The sequence below is a fragment of the Mesoplodon densirostris genome, chromosome 5 (assembly GCF_025265405.1).
Source record: "Mesoplodon densirostris isolate mMesDen1 chromosome 5, mMesDen1 primary haplotype, whole genome shotgun sequence".
Classification (NCBI taxonomy): Eukaryota; Metazoa; Chordata; class Mammalia; order Artiodactyla; family Ziphiidae; genus Mesoplodon; species Mesoplodon densirostris.
In genome coordinates, this window is record NC_082665.1 from 122,879,470 (window position 1) to 122,891,888 (window position 12,419).

Here is a 12,419-nt window from a genome sequence, read left to right on the forward strand (position 1 = left end):
GAGATCATATCTCTGTAACAAGTCATGTATCTCCCATTTATGTCTCTTGGTGGATCTGTTTCCCTGGCTGACTCCTGACCCCTGGCTGCCAGGTGCGCTGCCATTCCCTGGGAGCACAGCCATTGGCTTCTCCCTCCCTCTGTGTTGCAGAAAATGCCAGATGGTGGCCAATTCCCTGGGCCCTGTTTCCCCACACACTACCATTCGACTTGCAAGCTCCTCTGACAATCTCTAGTCTGTGTGCAGGTGGAAGGCTGGGCAGGCAGCCCTGTTCTTAGTGATGGAGTGGGCTGACCGGCTGTGCAGATGAGCAGATGCCAGACGAATAGCCCAGGAGGCTCAGCTAATTTCTCACGGGGGGAAAAATGCCAAAACAGTGACAAGAAATCGCTGGAGAGCTCCTGTAGCCACAAGGAATGGTGGTCCTTGGACTTCTAATAAACCTCGAAGCAGGAGAGTGAGGTGAGCTCACCGGACAGACTACAGGGACACCTAGCCACGTGGATGTCAGGGCAGACTTCTAGGCATCTCTTGGCACTCCCAGAAGGCTTAGCATGCACAGGAGATGACGATCCATTTTCTCCAGGCTCATACCCAACAGGTGGGGTTTTGCACACCTTCTATCAGAGAGATTGCAGACTGGTGGTCCGTGGGCTGAAGTTGGCCTGCCGCCATGTTTTGTTTGGCCTTCACGGTGTATTTGAAGGTTTTTAAATTCACTGCCAGCTTTTACAAATTTAGGATTTCACATTTAAAAAAATCTGAATTTCCCACTTTTCTTGAAAAACCAGAAGATTTGGCAAGTCTCGGCCTATTTTCCTGCATGGCAAAAATTGGCCATAGCTGAGGAACAGCTCTTCTTGTTAGACAGGGAGAGAAACTCTCGGCTCCTGCAGTCCCCCTCAGCCTACTGCTCTTGCTTATATTACCTGCCTGGCTTCTGGAGGCGTCTGAGTTTACAAGCCCTGGCCATGCCATCTGCAGCAGATGCTTGGATCCTCTCCCACTGTAGTAGAAACCGAGGCTGGACTTCAATCACCAGTGTCTGTACCTCTCTGCCTGAGGACTTCCTTTGGCATTCAGTGCCTCTGTCTGCTCCCCAGCATGCCCTGAGTGCCCCTCCCCAGCAGACCTCGGCTGATGGGGGGTTGGTGCATAAATACCCCAACCCTGAGGCATGCTCTACTGTGGCTCCCAAACAACCCCAATGATATTAAGCTCTAGGTACCCACAGTAATAGCTGTCCTGATGACATGCTCTTCAAAGACTGCCTTCCCTTCCCTATCTCTCTTCCCCCTCCCCTCCATGAATAAACTACTTGTTCAGTTTTTTTATACAGTAACAAGACTTCGTAGGAGTGATGTTCTACAAAGTTGCTATGAATACTGAATTAGCAAATACAGAACCACTGCTCCCTGGTCTTCTGGTCAACCAATCAATACATAACCTTGTTTTATATGTTTATGTTCAAAGACACCTTAATATATACTGTGGATTCATTAACATTGAACTCACGGCCAACAGCACTAGAAGTTACGCTGGAAAGAAGCTCATCTAACACATGCATTTTCCCCGTAAGGCTCATCACAGCCTTCTGCGCTTACGACCCTAGACAGCACTTCAGCACTAGGCTTGGGGGCCATTTTAAGCAGCAAAATCACCAACACAAAGCACAAAAAATGTGTAAACATAGCACTAGATAGAACAGGATACTTGTTTATAATACGAGAGCTGGAACAAGGTCAGAGTGTCACCTGTGTGACCTTAGCTGGGAATGTGCACATCACATAAGTCAACATTTTTGCCACTCTGCACTCGTCCACCAATGATTGTGAAAGTGACACAAGTATTAATTTCAAGGTTACAAATAAATTGTAGCAAGTAGGCAAATTCACAAAACCAGAACGCATCAGGATCAACTACACCCCAGAGCCCGCTACTAGGGGACTCCAAATGAAGACAACATCACAGAAGTGCTTTCCTCCTCAAGTAATTCAGAGGCAACTAAAAACCCTGGAAGAAATATAAAACAATAGTTTCAGGAATTGTCAGTTAGATAACAGGGAGAGTGATCCCTGAGAGAGGGGAAACAAATGAGGTGAGACCTGTGAGTGTGTTGCCTGGAGACCATTTCCAGGCTACAGTGTAGGAAGGGGATCCCAGGTGGAGCAGGGTGTGGCCCTGGCTTGAGGAGATAGAACTGGGAGACTGAGGAGGCCAAGGGGGTTAGAGCATGCAAAGCAGAGACCTGGGGAGCAGAGAGCTACACACAGAGAGCTCTGGAGATGGGCAAGGATCCCAAGTCTTCACAGGAGTTCTGATCAGAACATGCCTGTGGGTAAACAACTCAAGGCCAGAGAAAGAACCACCCAAAGGAGCAGAGGGAAGAGTCCTCAGAGCTCACACAGGGCGGGGAATAGTCAGCGGCAAGAGTGGAAACGCGCCATTCATGGGGCGTCAGGCCGAGTACTCAGAAGGTCTTGCTTCAGTAAGTGGGGGAAAATTGGCCCTTAGCTAAAGACTGCTCAAAGATCAGACCATTTGACCTTCCAGAAAAAAAGCTCAACAATATTTATAGAAATACGAACATATCCAATATCCAACAAGATAAAATTCACAGCATCTGGCGTCAAATTGAAAATGACTAGGCGTGCAAAGAACCAGTGAAAGGTGACCCGTAATGAGGAGGAAAATGAATAGAAACAGATCAAGAAGTGACACGGATGAGGATGTTACTCATCGAGTATTGAGAAGAGCCATGGAGACACGGAGAAAGCAGAGGGGAAGCAGACAAACAATGCCACATGTGGAAGGAGGGGTTCTGATGGGAAGAGGTGGGTGGGGGGCTCTCCCTGAATAGGCGATCTTGGAGTTGACATCAAAGTGGAGAAGTGAGCCATATGGCTGGACTTCTGGGGAAAGAGCCATCCAGCAGAAGGAAGGCCAGGTAAAGGCCCTGAGGTGGGATGAGGCTGGCAAGTTGGAGGCCAGTGTTACCCGAGAGGGTGGAGGAGGGCGCTCTGCCCGAGGGTGGAGGCTGTGCACCCTTAGGTCTCCGAAAGCTTCCTGGAATCAAAACTCTCCATCCTATCATCCTCGTTAACCCCCAGATGTCCTTACATTCTAAACCCCATCTCCCAGAACGTCTGCCTCTTAAACCTGGAAGTCATACAATTCCCACCCCCCCAGCACATCCTGATGTGGGATATGGAAAATACAGTCCAATCTGGCAGTTCCTATGAGCTGTCCATTGGGCGCCGTGCTGGGCTGTCAAAACAATCGTTTAGGACCTACTCTTTCACCTCTGACTCTGAGTGGCTTCAGGGAAAACAAATGTGAACACACACACACACACACACACACACACAGGCTGGAAGCAGCAACTGAATCCAAAGGAAAAACATTTTTTTCCCATGAGATGTTTATGCTCACAATTTAAGATTAAAATCAAGTCAGAAACAATGAGCAATTCATCCAGGAACCCTGCAGTGACAGCCCTCCCCACCCCACTCCTGGTTCCTCTTCAGACATCAGGATGGTGGCATCTCATGGTGCCAGCTACCCACCCTCCATCAATCCGGTCCACCTGACGCCTGAGGCCTCTGAACTCGCTGGCTCCCCTCCTCTCTCCCGTCTCCTTCACTCCCTCCAGGATCTTCAGGTATCATCTATGTGCTGCTGGCGTCTGGCTGTTTATCTTCAGGCCAGACCTGTCCTCTGACCTCCAGCTATCATATATCCCCACGTATCCATATATCCAGCTGCCCACCCTTCCCCTCCCCTTGGCTGTTGAAACGCCATCTCCAACTATGCGTGTCCCCAATGGAACCACTGCTTTCACTGCCCTCTCCATGCTCCCAGGCTTCCCCATCCTCCTTGACGGCAACTTGATTCTTCCAACTGCTCAGACCAAAAACTTGTAATCATCCTTGACTCATCTTTCTCTCACACTGGACGTTAATTCACCAACCAATCGTATAGGTTCTTCCTTAAAATACTTTCAGAAGCCAAGCACTGCCACCTCCAGGGATGCCCTTATCATGTCTCACCGCAGTAACACCTCAGTTGGTCTCCCTGCTTCTGCCCTGTTCTCCCCGACTGTCTAACCTCAGCATAGCAGCCAGAGTGGACCAGTTAACGTCCGAGTTGACTGTGTCTGTCTTCTGCTTACAACCCTCCAAGGGCTCTCATCTTACTCAAAGGAAAAGCCAAAATCCCGACCTTAGCCCCCCGAGGGCCTAAGTAATCCCCCCTCTTGCCTCTCTCATTCCATTCCCACCCTGCCCACTCTGTTCCAGCCACACGGGCCCTCTGCGGGTCCTCAGAAGGCCAGGCATGCTCTTGGTCTCAAGACCTTTGTACCTGCTGTGCTGTCTGCCCCAAATGCTCACCCCACTGAGCTGCCCAGTCCTCCTTGTTCACAAATGCTTCTGAGAGCCCTTCCCTCACTCAGTGTCAATTGTCAATGCCAGCCCCTGTTCCCCAGCCCCCTTCCCTGCTTTATTTTTCTCCTTAGCCCTTATCACTGTCTCTCCCACTGTATATTTTATTTTTTTATTATTAATTTTCAAAATATTTATTTATTTATTTGGTTGCACCAGGTCCTAGCTGCGGCAGGCAGCCTCCTTAGTTGTGGCTTTTAGGCTCCTTAGTTGAGGCATGGATGTGGGATCTAGTTCCCTGACCAGGGATCGAACCCAGGCCCCCTGCATTGGGAGTGTGGCGTCTTAACCATTGTGCCGCCAGGGAAGTGCCTCCCACTGTATATTTTAATTATCTGTCTGTCTGTTTGTCTTTCCCACTAGGATGTAAGTTCCACACATTTTGCTGTTTTATTCGTTGCTATACCCCCAGTCTCCAGGATAGTTTTGGCACATAGTGGGTGCTCATCAATAGTCACTGGTTGAACGAAGGACATTTACAACTGAAGGAGCATGCCCCTCTTCTTCTGACCGCCAAGCCCTCCCCCACCCCCACCACCCCACCCCCACCCCCCCACTCCCCCCCCCCCACCCATCAACCTGCTCAGAGGCCAGTGCAGAGCAGGCATTCAGGTGCTGTTGTGGGCAGGAGGGGCTTGTGACAAGAGCATCTCCCCCAGCTCCACTCCTTTTCAGAAGGTTGAGGACGGTGGTCCTCAGACCTGTGGGAGGCTGAGTGTGTAAATAGCCAGTGAGCTCCCTGCATTTCCATCCCAGGTACAGCCTTCTGGAAGTTAGGAGGGAATACTCTTTCCCGCCCCTTTGGGTGGGGAAAGAAGCCTTCCTGTGAAGGAGATTCAAATCAGAACTCCTGGGATGTTCCTGTTGGGTTTGGTCCTGGCGGTGACGGCGTTTGTTTTCCCCGGAGTCGTGTTCCTCTGGTTGCACAAAGCCTGGGAACAGTGAGGGCGTTAGGACCATGAGCAAGGCGCACGCCTGCGGCGTCTGGCGGAGCTTCTCGGGCTGGCTGAGCGGGGAGCTATGTGTGAAAGGAAATTAGGCTGCTGCCGGCTTCACATCTGTTGAGCTGACCCGACTTGCAGGGTCCAAAAGAGGACGGCTGTCAACTTTGCCAGACTGAGGACCCACCGGCTACCCCCAGACATCTCATAGCAGCCTGACAATTCGTGCAAGGGGGGGAAGCGAAACACGTGGGACTAGACCCCTGAGCAGAAAGGAATCATTATTTTTCCCAAAGAGGAAAAGGGCATCAAAGGGTTGGGGTGGAGGGAGGCGCAAACAGTTCAGTCTGAAGTCCCTGTGAACGGGCTTTTGGAAGGCAAGTAAAGACGTCCGCTCAGAGAGGACCTGGGCTGCTTGGGTCCGTGGCTTTCTGATTGTAAGTGGAAGCCGGTCTTACACACCCTGCTGGCAAATGTCAGCCGGGGAAAAAAGGAGCAGGTTAAGTGACCGGCAAAAAAACCTTCCAGGTGGACCCAGGAAGCCAGGTTCTGCTGCCAGCTTGGAGGAAGCCGGAGCAGGAGGAAACAGTGAATTTGAACATGACCTGTTGCGTTTGGCAAGTTCCAGCCACATGCTGCTAAGGAAGCGATGCAGGCGTGGACCTTGCAGGCTGCAATTCCTGCTGCTGGGATGTGTGTTGCTGATGCTGGCCGTGCTGCACCCTCCCCTGCCTACCCTGCCCCAGGCTGTCCCACCTCAGGTCGCCGAGCACGGCCCCGAAGCCGGGTACCGCCTGGACTTTGGGGAAAATCCCCAGGAATTGGTGCTGGAGTCCAAGGACGAGGACCAGGAATACGGCCCTCTGGAGGGCTTGCCGCCCTTCATCTCGCTGCGGGAGGATCAGCTCCTGGTGGCTGTGGCCTCTCCCAGGGCGAGAGGGAACCAGAGCCAGGGCAGGAGAGGTGGCAGCTACCAGCTCATCAAGCGGCTGAGCAGGAGGCCGGACGAGGACGCCCCAGAGAGGGACTGGGCGGCCGAGGAGGAGGATGCGGGGGCATCTGAAGAAGAGGCACTGACCTCGCTCAGCCTGGAGGAGGCGCTCAGTGCCCGCATCCCCCTGCAGAGGGCGCTGCCGGAGGTACGGCATCCGCTGTAAGTAGGCCCTTGCTTCCCCTTCCCCCGTTCCTGGAGGGCAACCAGCAAACTCAGGGATGCAGACGTTCTGCATTCTGCTTCCACTGCCTCGGGGCAGCGCTTCTCCACGTGTGGTCCCTGGACCAGCGGCGGCGGCAGCAGCAGCATGCCCTGAGGACGTGTTAGAGATGCAGAGGCAGAAACCCTGGGTGGGGTCCAGCGATCTGTCTTTAACCAGCCCTCCAGGGGAGAACCACCGTCCTAGAGACAGAAGAGGAGGAACCCTTCCTTGTCCCTTCTCTTCCCGTCCTGGGTTCTAGTCCTTCTGTCTCTGTGGATTGTCAGGTCAAACAGCTTTATCTCTATAACCCAGAGGGGCCTAGAGTGGATGTTCTCCAAGACACTTCCAGTTCCAGCACATTTTAATAGTATGATTGTTGGGTTTACTTTTATTTTGGATGAAGGTAACAATTGCAGCTAACCTTTATGTGGCTCTTGCCATGTGCCTGACTTTAATCAAAGAGCTTTTCATGTATTGACTCAAAAATCCTTACAACTTATAATGATGGGTGCTAGCACTACAATCATGCCTATTTTATGCGTATGAAAATGAGGCACAGAGGAGCCAAGTGACTTACCCACAGTCACACAGCTAGTAGGTGCCAAAGCAGGGATTTGCTCCAAATTGCCTGAGCCCCCCACTCTACGCCCCCTTCCTTAGTTGGCGAAACTAAGGGGACAGGTCCAGGACCCAGGATCTAGAACACTGCACTCAAGAAGCCTGACCTGGCAGGGTGCCCCCACCCCCAGGAGGTAAGCTGGGAAGTAGGATGACATAGGCTGTGCCCAGGGAAATGGTGGGCTCGTCCTGGACCCCCTGCCCTCCCCACCATTACCATGGCGGGTGCAGAGGAGGGGTCTCGTTACCAGCATCCAGGAGCAGTGCAGCTGGGTAGTTGGATGACTAGGTCCTTTCCCTATAAGCACTGCTCTTCCCAGAGCCCAGAGTCTCCCGGGAAGCAAACCCATCCTCCAGCCCTCTGGGTGGGAGGACTGGAGTGAAGCAGCAGCTGGGAGCAGGACCACATACTTCTCAGACTCCTGATGGGGCTCCTCTGAACCTGGCCACTCAGCCTCTCGCCCTCAGGGGCGTGCAGATGCAGTTGCCTGGAGGGTGAAGCCTCCTTAGACTGTGTACCTCAGAGTCTCACTCATGTCACCAAAGCCCCGGCCCTGATGCTCCGACTCCAGGTCTTGGCTGAAACAGCTCTTTTCAGGCAACTCCCAGACCCATCCAGGCCCCGCCCCCTCATCACAGGTTTGTGCTGTCTGCAGCCTTAAATTGTAACACTCATGACAACCGAAGCTAAATGGTCATTGATGTATCAGTTTATTCAGTGCCTGCTTCCCTTGCCATGCAGTGAACCTGTAGTCTCAGCACACAGTAAAGAAACGATTGCTGAATGAATCAATATATCATTTTCCAATTCTTTTGATACATCTTTTCATTGGCCTGGAGCAAGGATGTTTTACCAACCAGACACACGGCCTCGATCAAAAGTCTCTGGCTCCCAGGGGCTTCCCTGGTGGCGCAGTGGTTGAGAGTCCGCCTGCCGATGCAGGGGACACGGGTTCGTGCCCCGATCCCGGAAGATCCCGCGTGCCGCGGAGCGGCTGGGCCCGCGAGCCATGGCCGCGGAGCCTGTGTGTCCGGAGCCTGTGCTCCGCAACGGGAGAGGCCACAGCAGTGAGAGGCCCGCGTACAGAAAAAAAAAAAAAAAAAAAAAAAGTCTCTGGCTCCCAAAGCTGTGAGTGTGTGTGTGTGACTCTGTGTGTCCGCATCGTGCAAGTGTGGGTGCATTGTGTTGTGCGTGTGTCAAATGGATGCTGTGCATGTCTGTTGTGTGTAGTGTGTTAGTGGTGCCCGTGTGCCTGGTGCCTGTGTAGGCTGTGATGTGATGTGCACGGGTGCAAGCTGTGTGGTGTCTTTTCATGTGTGCATGCGTGTTGTTGATGTGTCAATGTTCATGTGTGTATGCATCGTGATGGCGTGACACGTGCACGTATCATGTATGTTGTGCACATGGCATTGTGCCTGTGTGTGTTGTTATGTGGTGCTTGGGCTGTATGTTTTTGTGGTACGTGTGTCATGACTGTGTGCACATGTGTGATATGTATGATATGCTTGTGTGTGTGGTGTGTTTTACCCATGCGTTGTGTGAGTGGTGTGAAGGGCATGGGTGTATTGTGTGTGTGTGGTTCATGTGTGTATGTTGTGTATGTTGTGCACGTGGCGTGATGGGCACGTGTGCATGTCTGCATGTGTGTGTGCTGTGATGTACGGCTTGTTTGGCATGTTTGTGTGGTCTGCATACATGCATATTTGTTGTGAGTGTGCTGCACATGTGCATTGTGTGGTGTGTGCTCCGTGTGTTATAAATGTGTTGTGCAAGGGGTGCGTGTGTACTTTTGCAAGTGTGTTGTCTCTGTTATGCTTGTGGTGTGAAGTGCATGGGTGAGTGTTGTGTATGTGTGTGCATGTGTTGGTACACTGTGTCATGTATGTGATGTGCACGTGTGTATGTGTGCATGCGCGTGTGTGCACCACTTCTGAGGGTGCCTCTTCCAGCCAGGGTGACCAACTAGTCTCAGTTTGCCGGGACTCTCCCATCGCAGTAACCCCTCGGTCCCAGGCTCACCGGGCTGGTAGGTCCCCCGCCCACAGCTTGGCTCTGTCCGGCAGGATGTGGCGCCCTCTTCTGGCCTCATCCTGTCCCTGCAGCCTGTGTGCCCCACCTGAGACCCCAGACTCCCCTCCCCCAGAAGCACACAGGCACTGGCGCCGCCCCTTCCTGGCAGGCTCCAGGATGCACAAGGGATTCTCTGCAAAGTAAGGCCACAACCCTCCCTCCAGGGTGCCAGGACTCTCCTTCTCCCATCACTCTATTTATTAAAAAAAAATTTTTTTTATTGGAGTATAATTGCTTTACGATGCTGTGTTTCTGCTGTACAGAAATCTGCTGTATGTATATACATACATACATACATACATATATCCCCTCCCTCTTGGACCTCCCTCCCCCCCATCCCACCCATCTAGGTCATCACAGAGCACCGAGCTGAGCTTCCTGTGCTTTATAGCATGTTCCTGCTAGCTAGCTATTTTACGCATGGTAGTGTATATATTTCAATCCTAATCTCCCAATTCATCCCACCCTCCCCTTCCCCCAACCCCATCGTGTCCACATGTCCGTTCTCTACCTCTCCGTCTCTATTCCTGCCCTACAAATAGGTTCATCTGTACCATTTTTCTAGATTTAAAACTGGGCCCAAATACAACGCATAAAAGAACAGCCATCTCTTAAGCACCTACCCTTTGTGTCTGAGGACACTCTTTATGCCCACCAGATTGCATAGAGCCTGTTTCTCAAATTTCAACACGTATGCAAATCGCCCCAGACATCTTGTGAAAATGCAGAGTATGCTGGTAGTTGGCCAGGGGTGCAGCCCCAGATGTGACATTTCTATCAGGTCCCAGCACTGATGGTCCAGAGACCACAGTTTTGAGCAGCAAGGGACTACATCACTGGTTCCCAAACGTATGTGCATATTAGATTCCTGCAGATTGTTTGTTTAAAACGTAGATTTTTCAGACTCCATCGCTAGAGACTATCGGTGGCTCTGAGTTGGAACCCAGCGATCTGAATTTTTACAAGCTGATACCAGACAGTTTGGGGAACCACTGGTATAGATGGCAAGTGGAGAGGTAGTAGGGTTCTGGAAGTTTCCATGGAGGAGGTAGTTCTGGGATTGGAGAATAGAGAAGAGAGGCAGAAAGGAACACAGTCCCCTTCATGGCCCAGGGTTTTACACTTAAACACAAATGTCAGGTCCGCTGTAGCTGGCTGCACGCTACCTGCTTGTGCCAACTTATAACTTGTGTTTACCGTTTGGCCCATGTTTCCCTGGTTTATATGCCTGCAACTGTGACTAAAGCATACACCCGTAGAACAGTGGACCTGGGGTTGAATTCTGGACACCACCCCTTACTGTGTGACCTTGTGTAATCACTCAACCTCTCTGAGCCTCGGTTTCTCCAACTGTAAAATGTCGATGAAAATAACACCCTTGCGTAGGGTTGTGGATCAAATGAGATGAAATGTGTGCTGATTCCCCCGCGCCAACCCGCCCCCCCACCCCCCAGTGTTCAAGTCCAAACAGAAGATGCCCTTATTGTATTCTCTAGCATAGGACCTAGGAGTGAGTTGGAAAGAGGGAGGAAGATTGGAGCGGGCAGCTGTGGGCCTCACACCACTGTCCTTTTTCTGACCCATGAGTTATTTTCTGCCCCTCCAGCTGCTAAGTCATCACAAATTTGGCAGCACATCGGAATTACCTGGGAAGTCCTAAGAAGGACTCCTGCGCGGGTCCCACTTTCAGGGATTCTTATTTAGTTGGTCTGGGGTGAGGCCTGGGTGTCCCCTGGTAGTTCCAATGTGCAGCCAGGGCTGAGAACCAGGGCTGCGAGGCACCAGGCACTCCCCCGCCAGTGGGGGGAGGTAGGAAGGAGCATCTCCTCCTCTGCTTACCCCCCACCCCCGACTCCTGCTCCAGAGGCCCCTTTGGCAGGAGCTTTGTTGTCAAGGAGGAGGGGTGCTGCAGTCCACAGGGTCAGGTCAGTTCCTGGTGGGCAGCGAGACACCCTAGGATGGCTTTGGCACCTGGGCTGCAAAAGAGAGGAGAGGCAGCTGACAGGGCATCATCAGTAAATCTGGGAGAGTGGGCATGCCCCTTGGGGAGGGGTTAGTAGCCTGGGGCAGAGACTGGGGGCTGGAGCCCAGCTCATCCCCCTCCATCAACAAGAGAGGGAAAACAACCCAGTATGTATGGGACTTGGCCAGCCAGGTGTCAAAGGGAACCCACAAGCACCAAGCCCCCGAGTCCAGCGTAGCCACGGCCGGGAGCGGCGCCTCCCTGGATCTCCACCCTGGACCCGGCCCCCATAGTGGGCTTGTGGTATAGACAGAGCTGAGTGTGACTCTTTGAGATCGAATGCACTTGTGGTGCCCAGTGCAGTGGGGTCTTGCCTTGTGCTTCGGGCCAGCCTCGGGGGTTAGATCAGAAGTGATCAACCTGCATCTTATCTTTTTTTAATTACTAGGGAAAGCTGGTGTTATTTACCGCAGTGCCACTCTAAGTGTGGGCCTCAGACCTGCAGCGTCAGAAATGCTGAGTCTCAGGCCCACTCAGACCTACTGCTTGAAAAATTCTGTTTTTAACAAGATCTGCAGGTGGTTTATGTCCGTGTTAAAGTTTGAGTAAGCTGATGAGGCCTACGGTTCACAGCCCTGCCTGCATGTGAGCGTTTTGTGAATCATCACGGCCAGACTCCCCACCCGCAGACCAACCAAGCAAAATACAGCTCACCGGGACTCGCTCTCTAAGTGATGCTTGTGTGCAGCCAGGCCGGGAGCTACTGATCTAGGTCCCCTTAGGTGAAAAGGAACAGAGACACTCATGTGACTGCAGGTGGCAGGGTTACTTCGAGTCTTCCCAGGGAAGTAAGGAGCAGGGACTGCCCGGGGAAGACTGCAGGCAGTGCAGGAAGGGGACTCACGGGTCACAGTGCTCCTGGGAATGTGCCTTCCTGATGTCCTCTGGCAGCTAGAGGCCCGGCACTCACTCCTGTTGCAACTTCCCTGCTGATGTCCTGCTGATGTCTTGTCCTCTACTCAAGCTGTCGTCTAGCACCCACCTGTATCAACATCACCTAGGAGCTTGCTCACTAGAGATGCAGACTCTCAGGCCCCACCCCAGACCTCCTGGACCCCAAATATGCATTTATGGAGATACAGGGTGATGTGAGTGCCTGTTAAGATCTGAGAAGCGCTGGGCTACCTC

The 12,419-nt window shown here is 52.3% G+C and overlaps 1 protein-coding gene across 1 annotated transcript in view; it reads left to right on the forward strand.

Annotated features, from left to right (window-relative positions):
* Positions 1 to 5,285: 5,285 nt before the first annotated feature.
* GALNT15 (polypeptide N-acetylgalactosaminyltransferase 15) overlaps positions 5,286 to 12,419 on the forward strand; it is a 37,797-nt gene continuing 30,663 nt past the window's right edge. Inside the window, exon 1 of the mRNA XM_060099464.1 lies at positions 5,286 to 6,536. Within this exon, the coding sequence (XP_059955447.1) occupies positions 5,857 to 6,536 (680 nt within the window). The 5' untranslated portion in view covers positions 5,286 to 5,856. The remainder of the gene's footprint in view (positions 6,537 to 12,419) is intronic.